Source organism: Rhincodon typus, chromosome 3 (genome assembly GCF_021869965.1).
Source record: "Rhincodon typus isolate 14 chromosome 3, sRhiTyp1.1, whole genome shotgun sequence".
NCBI lineage: Eukaryota > Metazoa > Chordata > Chondrichthyes > Orectolobiformes > Rhincodontidae > Rhincodon > Rhincodon typus.
The window spans coordinates 101,466,453-101,480,974 of record NC_063334.1 but is presented as its reverse complement, the minus strand read 5'-3'; the positions used below and the strand labels follow the sequence as shown (position 1 = coordinate 101,480,974).

General features: G+C 43.0%; 1 protein-coding gene across 1 annotated transcript in view; it reads right to left on the bottom strand.

The window, feature by feature from the left end:
• thbs4a (thrombospondin 4a) overlaps positions 1-14,522 on the bottom strand; it is a 100,384-nt gene that overhangs the window by 68,579 nt on the left and 17,283 nt on the right. Inside the window, exon 4 of the mRNA XM_020527102.2 lies at positions 1,968-2,070. Within this exon, the coding sequence (XP_020382691.2) occupies positions 1,968-2,070 (103 nt within the window). The remainder of the gene's footprint in view (positions 1-1,967; positions 2,071-14,522) is intronic.

Below are 14,522 nucleotides of genomic sequence, written 5' to 3'. Positions count from 1 at the left end.
GAAATCTCCTCATTACATTCGATTTCCTCAAAGTATTTCCAGCATCATTTTATTTTTAAGAAATAAGCTGTCTGATATTCCCATGGCAACTTTCCACAGAAAGAAAGAGCTGAAGTTTCATTTTGGGAGCCCAGCATCAGAATTGATTCTGAGCCTTGAGTCCACACAATGTTTCCATCAGCATGTCATTCCATTGTGAAGAGCATGGCCAATTAATGACTAGAGAGCATGCTGGCCATGCTGGTAAGGACAGCAGACAGGGTCGTGGCCCTGGAAGGCTAGTGGGAAGCCCATGGACAAGCTACCAGTGCGAGTTGTTATCATGAAATAAACTATATTTTGATGAAGACCAGATCCCTTTTTGTTAGACCACTGAGTGGTTTCCTTCTACCATACTAGACCAAGCAAGGCCTGTAGGTCACTTTGAGAAAATAAAACAGGATGTTGGGAGCAAATCACCCAGATAGCTCACGCAACACTATGAGCAGTGGTGAGGATTTATCTTACCACAAAACGCTTTCATCCTTTTTTTGTGTTGGACATGCAATGATCAAAGCATTACAATTGGAGTACAAATCTGGGGAAAAGATTATATGTAGCATTTATAATTCACAGTACTGCCTTGGATAGAAGTTATTAGAGGATTTGTCTTTAAGAATGATATATAAACTAGCAAGAAGGTCAGCCTGATAGTGTGCAAAGTGGGATCCAAGACAGACTCAGTTTCAGGAAGCAAAGGGTTAGTGTTGATGTGTGGGTTTTTGACTGGAAAACTGTCTCCAGTGGCGTTCCACAGGGATCAATACCAGGCATTCTGCTAAATAGGATGTACATTAATGATTTAGATATAGGTCATACTTAAGAAGTTCACAGATCATATAAAATTGGATGACCATGAGGATGCTGCACACTACACTATATCAACTGACTGTTCAGATGGCCAGAAAAATAGCGAGTGGAATTTTATACAATCTGCAGAAGTGTAAGGTAATGCATTTGTGGAGGACAAGCAGAGCAAGGGAATACATAGTGAATAGTAGGGCTTTGAAAAATATAGGGTAATGGAGAAAACTTAGAGTACACAGGGCTCTAAAAATAGCAAGACGGACAGTTAAGGTGAAGAACACATACTTTCCTTAATTAGCTGAGGCTTGGAATGTATCAGCAGGGAGATTATGTTAGAACTGAAATTAAAAGTTAGACCACAGTTACAGCACAGTATACAGTTCTAATAACCACATTACAGAAAGGACATGACAGGACTCGGGAGGATTCAAAGCACATTTATGAAGATGGTTCCAGGACTGAAAACATTTGGAGTAAATATTGGATAGGCTAGAATTGTTTCTTTTAGAACAGAGAAGGCTGATGGGAAATTTAATTGAGGTGCATAAATAAAAGTCACCAGCATCTTACCAGACCATAGGGCTTTCTGAGAGAAAGTGAGAGAGAGAGACAGAGAGAGACAGCTGATGGTGGTTTAATATGAGGGTCACTACACCTCAGGTGAGGAGAGAGATTGATAAAGAGATCACCGATCTAGCCAATTGAGCTAATTGATCCCAGGCCTTAATAGAATGGAAACGAAAAGAACTGTGTTTGCTGTAAATCAGAAATTCTTGAATAGAATGGGTTTGAAGAACTTATTTCTGTTGCCAGTGGCTTTCAACTTATTGATATAAGGTTTAGAGGGGAATTGAGTCATTTTTTCACCAGAGTTTGGTGGGGTTTGGAACACACTAACTGAAAGGATGGTAGAGATATATCCCTTCAGCACATTCATAAAAACACTTGGATGTGCACTTGAGGTTCTGTAACCTACACAGTTACAGATCAAAAGCTGCAAGTAGGATTAGACTCATTAACTGTTTCTCAGCCAGCACAGAAACAATTGTCTATGTTTCTCTGTTCCGCTAGATGGTATGAAAGTCCTGCTGCTAGTAGATATCATGCTGTTACCAACTTACCAGTAATGCCAGCAGAATCACTTTGCTGCAACATGCAATCCTGAAGGGCTGCCACTTTAGAGATAGGTCCTCCAAGGACAAATTTCATCTCTTCAACAGCATCCTACAAGAAAAAAAGTAGAATCTACAGTTATATCATTTTCGAGTGATCGATGCATCTCTACAATCAGTTCATTACATGAAATAAGGGAATTTTAAGGAGTGTACAATAAAAGTCCTTGCAGGGTTACAGAGGATGAGCAATGGGTGCAGTGGGGCTAATTGCACTGACACAGACAGGATAAGCTGCATAGCCTCCTCCTGCACTGTATTACACAATGAATTCAATTGGACTTGTGATCAACATAGTGGATAAAAGAAGAACTTTTATGGTCCGAGAGTCAAAACAGCTCCAATAAAATGCATCTCTGAGCCAATTCTCACTTGCTTTATGATAATAAAAGTGTCTGTCTCAAAGACAAAGCAATGAAGGCAGGAGGGGAGTAATGGAAGTGTTGGTTAGGTGGGAGGATGTGGCTGATTTTTATCATTTTGAGTAGGTTCGAGAAAGTAAACAGGGAGGTGACAAAATGAAGGTAAATCTGCAGGCAATTTCCAGAGAACAGAATCTTGGCATAAAAACACAGGAATTAGAAGCAGCCGTTGGCCGTTCAGCCCCTCCAGTCTGCTCCACCATTAAATGGGATCATCTGATGTGCCCTTAACTCCTCTTTACTGCCTGTACCCCTTAACTCATGACTCCTTCTCTAATCAAAATTCTCTCTAAATGAGGCTTGAATACATTCAGTGATCAACTTCTGCTGTGAGTCTGCTCTGTCATTCAATAATACGTTGGCTGATTTGATAACCCTCAACTCCACTTCCCTACCTTATCTGCGTACCTTCAGTCCCTTTACAGATTAAACATCTATCTCAGCCTTGAATACACTTTCTGACCCAGCCTCCATAGCCCTCTGCAGTAAAGAATTCTACAGATTCACCATTCCCGGAGAGAAGAAATTCATCCTCATCTCCATCTTAATCCTGAGGTTTGGCCTTCTGGTCCCAGATTTTTCCACAAGGGGAAACAACTTCTCTGCATCTACCCTGTCAAGCCCACTAAGATTCTTGTATGTTTCAATAAGGTCGCCTCTCATTCTTCTAAATTTCAATGTGCACAGACCCACCCGAATCAACCTCTGCTTTTAAAACAATCATCCATACCGGGGACGCATCATCCTGCGGTCTTAAAAGAAATGGCTAGTGAGATAATTGACGCACTGGTTTAATTTTACAAAATTCCCCAGAATCAAGGAAGAGTCCTTTAAATTGGAAACTAGAAAATGTGATTACTCTACTCAAAGAGTAGGTGAGACAGAAAGTAGGAAACTACAGGTCATCCACCATAACCCATTATGAGGAAAGGATCGATAGATTAAGGCTGTGTCCACTGGAATTTAAATGAATAAAATCTGATTTGATTGAAACATATAGGATCCTGAGGGGTCCTGAAATGACACACTTAGAAATTGTGCCTTTGTGATTTGGAATATCTCTGTCAAACCTCCTCTCGACTTTCTCTTCTACAAGGAGACAGCACCCAAATTCTCCAACCCTTCTATGTAACTGAAGTTCTAGAATAACCATTCCTGTGAATCTGTTCTGCACCATCTCAAATGCCTTCAAAGCCGTTCTAAAACGTGGTGTCTTGGATTGGACACAATAGTCTATCCAGTTAGAGTGGAATCTGTGTTTTATATAAGTTTAATATCATTGTTTTCCTTTTGTACTCAGAGTCAGAGTCCTACAGCACAGAGACAGGCTCTTTGGCCCAAAATGGTTCATGCCAACTAAAATGTCCATCCATACTAACCCCATTTCCCTGCACTTGGCCCATATCCTTCTAAACCTTTCCTATCCATGTATTTGTCCAAATGCCTGATAAATGTTGTTAATGTACCTGCCTCAATCACTTCCGCTGGCAGCTCATTCCATATGTGTACCACCCTCTGTATAAAAAAATTGTCCCTCAGGTTCCCATGTATTCTTTCCCCTCTTACCTTAAACTGATGCACTCTAGTCCTCGATTCCCCAATCCTGGGAAAAAGACTGAGTGCTTTCACCCTATCCATGCCTCTCATGATCTTATACATTTCTATTAGATCACCCCTCAGTCTCCTGTGCCCTAAAGAAAAATAGTCCTAGCTTGTCCAACCTATCCCTATAACTCAGTCCCTTGAGTCCTGGCAACATCCTTGTAAATCTCCTATGCACTCTTTCCAGTTTAATAACATCCTTCCTGTAGCAAAGTGACCAAAACTGAACACAATACTCCAAGTGCGGCCTCAGTAACATCCTGTAGAACTGCAACATAACTTCCCAACTTCTATACTCAAAGCCCTGACTGATGAAGGCCAGTGCGCCAAAAGCCTCCTTCACTGCCCTGTCTACCTGGGACTTCACTTTCAGAGAACCGTGCACCTGCACTCCAAGGTCCCTCTGTTCCACTATACTCCTTAAGGCCTTACCATTCACCATGAAACTCCTACCCTGATTTGACTTTCCAAAATGTAACACTTCATACATAACTATATTAAATTCCATTTGCCATTTTTCAGCCTAATTCCCCAACTGATCAAGATCCTGCTGCAATTTCTGATAACCTTCCTTACTGTCCACGATACCCGCCTATTTTAGTGTCATCCGCAACGTTATTAATCATGCCTTGTACATTCTCATCCAAGTCATTGATATAGATAACAAACAGCAATGGGCCCAGCTCTGACCCCTGAGGTACACCACTAGTCACAGGCCTCCAGTTAGATACGCATCCTTCCAGCATTACCCTCTGCTTCCTACCATCAAGCCAATTGTGTATCCAATCTGGTAGCTCTCTCTGAATTCCACACGATCTAACCTTCCAGAGCAGCCTATCTGTGGAACCTTATCGAAGGCCTAAATCCATACAGACTACGATTACCGTCCTGCCCTCAACAATTATCCTGGTCACATCAAAGAACTGTAACAAATTTGTGAGGCATGATCTTCCATCCACAAAGCCATGCTGAATACTCCTAATCAAACCCTGTCTTTCCAAATGTATATCTTATCCCTCAGAATCTTCTCAAGTAACTTACCTACCACAGATGTTAAGCTTACTGGTCTATAATTCCCAGGTTTTTCTTTGCAGCCCTTCATGAGTAAGGGCACAACATTTGCTACCCTCCAGTCTTCTGGGACCTCAGCCATGGCTAACAATGATGCAAATATATCAGCCAGGACCCCCACAATTTCTTCTCTATGCCCTATTTGTTAAAGCCTAGCTGTATGCTTTATTAAATGCTCTCTTAACCTGTCCTACCACTTCCAGTGATTTATGGTGCTACACCCCATTTAGATTGGTACTTCTTATTTCATATTGTCTCACTGCATTCTTTCTAGACAAATTAATCACATGTTACTTCCCTGTACTATATGGCATCTGTCAGCTGTTCATCCATTTCACTATCTTGCTGTTGACCTTTTAAAGTTTTATACTATCCTCCACAATATTCCAAAATTTGTACCATCTACAAATTTTGAAATTATGCTCTACACGCCTGGGTCTATGATAATCAGCAAGAGCAGAGCTCTTTACACCAACTGCTGGGTATCTCCACTGTAAAGCTTCCTCCAATCCAACAACCATCCATCAAATGATACTCCCTGTTTCTTGATACACAACCTAGATTTGCAATCACGTAGCCTTTTGGAAATCTGTACAGATATCAACAGCAATATTGCTCAGTACATGCTCATTAGCAGCAGTGTGTACCATCTACAAGATGCACTGCAGAAATTCACTGAGGCTCCTTATACAACACCTTCCAAATTCACAATCACTTCCATCTAGAAGGACGAATGCACCAGATACCTGGAATACCATCAGTAACAAGTTCCCCTCCAAGCCATTTGCCATCCTGACTTGGAAGTATATTGCTGTTCCTTCACTGTCTTTTGGTCAAAATCCTGCACTTCCCTCCCTAGAGGCATTAAGGCTCTTCCTATAGTATATGGACTGCAGTGGTTCAAGAAGGCAGCTCACCACCACCTTTTCAAGGGCAACTAGGGATGGGAATAAATGTTAGCCCAGCCAGTGACATCCAAAACCCGTGGGTGAATTTAAAAACCCTCATTGAATTCTACTGCTCCGTCATCAAAGAACTCCAGCAAGTTACTTAAACATGATTTATCATTAACAAGTCAGTGCTGGCACATCTTATATCCAACATTTACACAAATGACTGGTGATTTTGTTTTGAAAACTTCCTGACTACCTAAGTTAAATTGACAGGCCCTTCTTCCAATGAGGGTGTAACAATTGCAATTTTCCAGTCTTCTGACACCATTCTTGAGTATAAGGGAGATTGGAAAATTATGGTCAGTGCCTCCGCAATTTCCACTCTCACTCCCCTCAATATCTTCAGATGCATTTCATCTGGTCTAGGTGCCTTATAAATGTTAACTACAGGCAGCATACCCGATAGCTCCTCCATACCAATTTAAAACTCTTCAAATGTCTGTTGTAGTTCATCTTTCACCAAGACCTGGGCAATATCTTGTTCCTTCATACTGAGAGACTGAAAACTTTTCTTTAGTACTTCAGCCACATCTTCTTATGCCAAGCATAAATCCCCTTTATAGTCCCTAACTGGCCCAAGTGATCCTTTTATCATTTATATGCTTGTAGAGGATTTTAGAATTCCATTTTGTGCTAGCTGCTAGTGTCTTCTCATTCTCTCTTTACTTTTACAAATCCCCCTGAAACTTTTATATTTACCCTGGTTTTCTGTTGTACTATCTATCTGACAAACTGTCATAAGCACACTTTATTCACTATAACTTCCATCATCCAGGAAGTTCTGGATTTGTTTGCCTGGTCAATCCCCTTGGAAAGAATGTATCTTAATTCCATCCAAACTATCTTTTTTTCACAGGTAGCTTGTTGCTACTGTGCTTTAATTTCTTTTATTCGTTCACAGATGTAAATGTCGCTGGCTAAGTCAGCATTTATTGTCCATTTCTAATTACCCAGAGGGCAATTAAGAGTCAACAATACTATTGTGGGTTTGGAGTCACAGGTAGGCCAGACCAGGTAAGGGCAGCAGCTTGCTTCCCTAAAGGCATTAGTGAACCAGATAAGCTTTCCCCAACAACTGGCAACAGATCCATGGTCATCATTAGACACTTAATTCCAGATTTTCATTTAAATTGATTTTGAATTACACCATCAGCTATGGCCAGATTCGAACCTGGATTCCCCAGAACATTCCCCTGGTCTCTGAATGAATAGGTCTGGCAATAATACCACCTGCACATCCCCTTCCCAAACTTTGCTGCATCTCCACCAAATTTTGCTCTTTTGTTTCCCAAAAAAAAACTAGATCTGTTTTAGATAGAATCCTGGATGTCTGGCAGCAATCAGGGTAAGAGGTGTTTACAGTGATATCATTTCCCCAGAATGTGCTACAGAAAAGTGAAGCAATGACATCCCCTGGTGGCAGCAAGTAAAAGTGCAACGCTACATTATAGATTTCTCCACAAAATATGAACCCTATGGTTCTCACAGTTTAACAAAAGGTCATTCTATGAGAATTTGATTTAAATTTTTTTTTAAATGGTACTTTATTTTACGCTTGATCATCTGAAATGATTGTTATTGTTGGGGCTTCAGTAACACAGTTACTGATTCTGTCTGACACCCTGACAATGATGAGAAAAGGGCGAGGGATTGTAGCATTCTACCCATTTCTGTCTCCAGTTTCCCTGTTCCTCCCCGGCACGTCAATATATCCTGGTTCAAGCCTATATCAATGGTTTTCTTCAATAATTTGGTCAGATGGAAAAGAATTAAGTAAAGACTTGCATTTATAAAGCACTGTTCAAAACCTCAGCAGGTCCCAGGCTCTCACTTTGTAGATGATTGAGATCAGAAATTTCTTTGGGTTGGATATTATGGGGTTTGGGTTATGTCCTCTGGGCTAAAAGTCAGTCAATCAGCATCTTGTGACATGAAATTTGGCTGCTTCACAGCAATAATATGCTGGAGGTGACCACAGTTGGATTAGAGTGAGACTTCTGTTCCATAGTGACAGGTAAGTCCCAGTCTGGGGGGTGGGGGGGGGGGGGGCGGGGGGCGACTGCCAGACAATCTCATAGACCAGCAGCTGTAGTCCCAGCAGCACCAGAAGACAGTAGTATTCATTTGGATTACAAGCAAGTCCTGAAGAAGTGTAGATGTCTCCTTGTCTTGCATAAGTGTGGATTTTAGGATGGCACAGATGGTAGATTCCAGTGAGGTGAGGCAGGGGAGAGGGCCAGGGGGTGGGGACAAATCAGGGAGTCCATGGGGAATGGGAGAAGATGGGGGAATAACATTTTTGACGGTGAGGCCAAATAAGGTGTATTCCAGTGGTTGCTCTAGAGAGGTTACAGAGGAGATTTACCAGGATAGTTCCTGAGGTGAGCTATGAAGAACGGTTGGATAAACTGAGGTTGTTTTCCTTGGAAGGGTGAAAGTTGAAAGGGGTTCTCATAGTGGTTTATAAGATTATGAGTGGCATAGAGAGGTCCCAACCCGAAATGTCAACTTTCCTGCTCCTCCTATGCTGCCTGGTCTGCTGTGTTCCTCCAGCTCCACAACTGTGTTATCATTGACTCCAGCATCTGCAGTTCTTGCTATCTCAAGGCACTTTCTTTACAGTTGAGGAGTTTACTAGGAAAGAAAGCCTGGATTTAAGGCAAAAAGTAGAAGGTAAGAGGAGAGTTGACGAGAAAGTTTTCCTGCCCACAGGGTGGCGGGTGCCTGGAACCTACTGTCTGAATGAGTGTCTGAGTCAGAAACTTTTGCAATATTTAAGCAGCATTGATATTCACTTGCATTGCCATAGCCTCCAGAGCTACGGGTCAAATGCTGGAAGATGGGATATGTGTTGTCAGATCTTTGTTATTTGGTGTGAATATGATGGGCCATATAGTCTCCTCCAGTGCTGTAATATGAATAGTAAATTGGCTTAGTAATTGGCAGAGAAGGCTGAGAGCAGACCTGATTGAAGTGTATAAGATTTTGAGCAGCACAGACATGGTGGATAGGAATTAGCTTTTCCCCTTAGTTGAAGGGCAAACAAGGGGACATAATTTTAAGTTGAATGTTAGGAGCTTTAGAAGGGATTTGAAGAAAACATTTTTCACCCAGAAGATCTAGAATGCATTGCCTGGGAGGGTAGTTGAGGCAGGAAACCTCACAACCTTTAAAATGTACTTGAGATGTCCTAAATTCAGGGCTACGGGACTAGTTTAAATTTAGAACAGTTTAATCGGCACAGACTCGATGGGCCAAAGGGCCTCATTTGTACTGTATTGATTCTATAATTCTTCCTTCCTGCTAGCAGTAGGTGGAGTGAAAGCTGCTGGGTCGCTTGCTTTGCCTTCCATCACCCTCTCATGGACTAAATATTTTGGCAGAGGCAGAATGAAGTCCTTACATAGGGGCCTGAATAACCCTCAGGGCAGGTGAGCTGTCTGACACCTTACAGCCTCCTTTAATATGGGTGACAGATCAGAGGAGTGGGTTAGCAAGACTCTATATGTCCCCCACAAAGTTCAACCTTAGCAGGCATGGAATGAGTGAGGGGAGTCACCACTTGTGCTTGAAATTATGATTCAATAGAATAAAACAACTTTGGCACAACTCCAAAAGTATAAAGAACTTTTGAAAGTTCACTGACACTGTTAACAGGGCACTGTCGCTTTGAGTGCCTGAGCTGAATAACGAACAGGCTATTATCTCAAACTTAGCTAGCATGCTTCAGTCCTTCTGAACTGCTTGACTATGCTACAGTCTTTTTGCACTGTCATTTCACATGTTTCCAATCCCAATCTATCATCTGGAAATGGTAATCGGTGAATTATTATTCATGTCGCATATTGCTATTTATGACCTATTAAAAATAAGGAACATTAGGAATCTGTTTCCAACTTCCAGACGTTCCTACCCTGTAGTCGTGTTTCGAGCAGTAATTACTCCTGATTACTGCCCACAAGGAGAATCACCTTGTTCAAATAAATTGCAGATGAATATACTGCCAGCTGTAAAGTAAAACGCCCAATCAGAATATTCACATAGGAAGCTGTCTATTTAATAAGCAGGAAAGGAGACACTTAATCTGGATATGATAACAGGGTATTTCATCCAGTCCTGCTGATCAGAAACCTGAAAGTCCCAAACATGAAAAGTTCACTTCCCATGGTCAAAGACAGTACAGACGGCTGCTTGTGAGGCAGACAGACGCCAACAGCTTGGGTTCAATTCCCAGAGCAACTGGGCTAACTGTGAAGGTTCCTCCTTCTCAACCTCTTCCCTTGTTTGAGGTGGGTTGACCCTCAGGTTAAACCATTACCAGTCTCCTCTCCCTAACAGGAAAGTGGCCCTAAGATCTGATAAGACGATAGCGACTTTACCTTTAAGACAATAGGAATAGTGGGTAAATGAGCGTTCAAGGGTCAGTTTTCCAATACAGGGCCTAGTCTCTGGGCCACCTACAATTGTAAAGAGGCTAGGAGGAGATTAGCTTATTGACACATGAACCATCAGGAGCAATGCAAAGAGAGGGGACTGCATTCTCTTCCTCCAACTCTTCACATGAGAGAAAGAACGCTCAGTAATGGTAAAGGGCAGCTGCTCAAAGTGTAATCACTCTGGGGGGGAGGTGTGCACGTGCGTTTATGTACGTACATGTACATGCACGTGCCAGGGGTGGGGGTGTGAGGGCGTGTGCACGTGTGTGTGTGTGTGTGTGGGCCAGGGGTGTGAGTGTGTGTGTGCACATGTGTGTGGGGCAGGGGAGGAGGTTGAGGGTGAGGGTGTGGGTGGGGTGGCCTGGCCCTCAAAAACAGCAGAGCATATGGGGAAATTCAGTCAGAGCACAGCGAGAACTCATAAAGAGATTGTCTGTGGAGCTGCTCCTCCAAGCACAGGTTGGTCTCTCTCTGCGCTCCCTATGGTCTCCAGAACCATGAGACCGATGATCAGGGGGCTGAAGGGAGACCTGATAAAAGTCTATAAAATTTTAAGGTGCATAGATAGGGTTGACGATCAGAATCATTTTCCCCAGAGTTGGAATGTCTAATACTAGGGGGCGTGCATTTAGGGTGAGAAGGGGAAAGTTCAAAGGAAATGTGAGGGGAAGTTTTTTCACACAAAGTGGCAGGAGTCTGGAAAGCACTGCCAGGAGTGGTGGTAGAGGCAGATACGATAAGGGATATTTAAAGCACTTTTAGATAAGCACATGAATATGCAAGGAATGGAGGGATATGGACCAAGAGCAGGCAGAAGGGATTAGTTTCATTTGGTGTCATGTTTGGCACAACATTGTGGGCCAAAGGACCTATTCCTAGATGTACAGTTCTATGTTTAAGACTAAACATTAGCTGGCCAGACTAGAAAGAACAGCTTAATCCCAGCAGTTGTGATTTAAGAGGTTCTGGCACAAATGTGATCAAGCTCTATTTCCTGGAAGTGATTGAAGAGAGACTGAGTTGCACAGTTACATCAATGCTGATGTCATACATGATGTAATACTGAGATGTTTTCATAAAAATGTAATCATAGTTTCTCATCCTGTCCATTGATCAATTAGGGACACCTAGATTCAAGCATCACTGTATTAAAGATATATACAAATACACAGAAATTCAAACTTCTGCACAAACATCTGACAGTGATGCATAACCATGCTAACCTACACCTTCCCCAAACAAAGAATATGATCACTGGTGGATGCTAAACTGAAGAAGTCAATCCACATTCGAAGTGTTATAGGACAGGGGTCTTAACAGAGACAGGGCTGGGTATGGTAGATAATGGTCCAATCATCAATACAACATTAAAACATCACCAGGATTTGCACAATGCTATTAGGGACATATGTAACATGACTGATGAGCAACTTCATTAATTTGACTATTGTAGCCCTAAATGCTACTTTGATCTTGTTGTTTTGGTATTTTACTGTAAATTATCATCGTATCAGGCAACGAGAGGGGCATCAGTATGTGAGCACTGGCAGCAGCCATGTCCATCAAGGGGCTAATGTTCAAACAACTTCATGGTGAAAGTTGGCACATTCTACAAACATGATTTCAGTCTAATCACTATGACCATGTTGCATTATTCTTCCTCAACCCTTTTGCAGTATTTGTCATCTTCCAACACCCTCTCTGTACAGAGGCTAATAGAGTGGGACTTAACTTGTGTAAGGCGTTTTCTACCTAGAATCATAGAATCCCTACAGCAGGCCATTCGGCCCGGAGTCCACACCACCTCTCCGAAGAGCATCCCACCCAGGCCCACCCTATCTCTATAACCCTGCATTTCCCACGGCTAACCCATTTAGCCCGCACGTCCCTGAACACTATGGGCAATTTAGCATGGCCATCTACCTAACCTGCACATCTTTGGTCTGTGGGAGGAAACCAGAGCACCCAGAAGAAACCCATACAGACATGGGGAGAATGTGCAAACTGCAAACAGTCACCCAAGGCTGGAATCAAACTCGGCTAAAAACTGAGCCATCATGCTGTCCTGATATTGCTAACGCATGTCTAACAATCATGTTCCTCTCACATCTGCAACATCACCTCTGGAGACCCCACAGATCGGACATTAGCTCCTATCTCTTCTGCATCTACAAGTTGCCCCTTGATGATTTCATTCCATTGATCTAGGGTCACATTTCACAAACACTCTAAAGACACACAGTTCTGCCTTTGTCACTGGTCTCAATACCTCTATTGCCTTCTGTTAGATGTCTAACATTGGGGCTTGGATGAGAATTGAAATTCTTCAAGTTGAACATTTGCAAACACAAAACTTTGCCAAGTTTTCCAAGGAGTGGCAATCTCACAGTTTGCCACACTGCCCCTTCCTTTTTTTTTAAAGCCAGCGGAAGGGAGCCCCACATTTCTGACAGGGGATATAGCTCAGGGCTCCATCAGAAATGGAAAGCAGCATTTCCATTCTGACAGCACTTTCAAAGCACAGAATTATCAGAACAAGGCAAAACATGTCCCCTCTTCATCACAGTCAGCCACTGTTTTCTGACATTTAAAGGTTCCGACAGCCACTTTGACAGTTGCTATTGAATGATAAGTACATAAGGTAAGTGCGATCTTAGAGCATTGAGAGAGTAGGGTAGCAGATAAGTACACTATCAGGTGGACAAATAGGAGGCTGGAAAAACACAGCAAGCCAGACAGCACCTGGAGGAAAGGAGAAGTCAACATTTTGGGTATTACCCTTCTTCAGGATTGGATTGGGAGGGATAGGGGGGAGCAGGGTGGTAGCAGAATGGTGGTGATTGGTGGACACCAGTAGTTGGTACAACCTGGTTGGTCGATGGGAGGGATGAATCCAGTTGGTAGCTGGAAGGGAGGGTCAGTAGATGGAATGGAAGGGAGGAGGCGGGGCTGGAAAGTGAGCTGGGGGATGGGTGTCAGAATGTCAGGTGGGTTGAGTGTCAGGATCCAAAGTAAGTCACATTCAAACTGGGTAGGATGCCAGCCAGCGTGATGCTAGATGAGTAGGGAGGGTGCCAGTTCAGTAGGGTGTCAGCTGGGTAAGGTGCCTGATGAGTAAGGGATACGGCACCAAGCAGAATGTTTAACTAGAAGAAATCAGACAACAGAATACTCTTGGGATATTATGACGAATATGAAAATCACAGGAATGTGTGCTTGCTGTCAGAAAAAGACAAGCCCATAAGAAACAGGAACAAGAGGAGGAGGTCATTTGGCCCCTCAAACCTGCTCCACCATTCAATAGGATCATGGCTGATTCAACACTCCCGCATCCATATTCTTGTATTCTTTCCCTCACCCTTGATTCCCCTCCTCATCAAGAATCTATGTCAGAGCTTATAGTTTTTCTGTTTCTTGGTTGCTGTTGATAATCCTGTGTCAGTCCTCTGCGGAGTTGTTATCCCAAACAAACCATCAGGCTCCTCACTGATGCAACCTCTTGAGACGAGGCTGAAGATACAAAGCTTGGTACAGCCACTGAGATGGCCAGAGGTGCCTGCATCCTAACTAATAACTGCTTACAACAAGCTGGACTTCCAGAGGAGGAGGAACGATCAGCAGCGTTAACATTGGTCACCAGTGTGTCTGGTTGCTACAGCAGCTCAGCAAAACAACCAATCCAGTCACAGTTTATGCAGTTCAGTCTCCAATTCCCAGTGCACCTAAAATCATTCTCACCCTTACTACTCCCAGCCATCTGGTCTGCCACTGACAGAGGAACTGGCAGAGTGAATGATAAGGGACAGGAGAAACTGCAGATGCTGGAGAATCCGAGACACAAGGTGCAGAGCTGGATGAACACAGCAGGCCAAGCAGCATCATAGGAGCAGAAAGGCTGACGTTTCAGGCCTAGACCCTTCATCAGAAATGGGGGAGGGGAAGGGGGTTCTGAAATAAATAGGGAGAGAGGGGGAGGCGGATAGAAGATGGATAGAGGAGAGGATAGGTGGAGAGGAAACA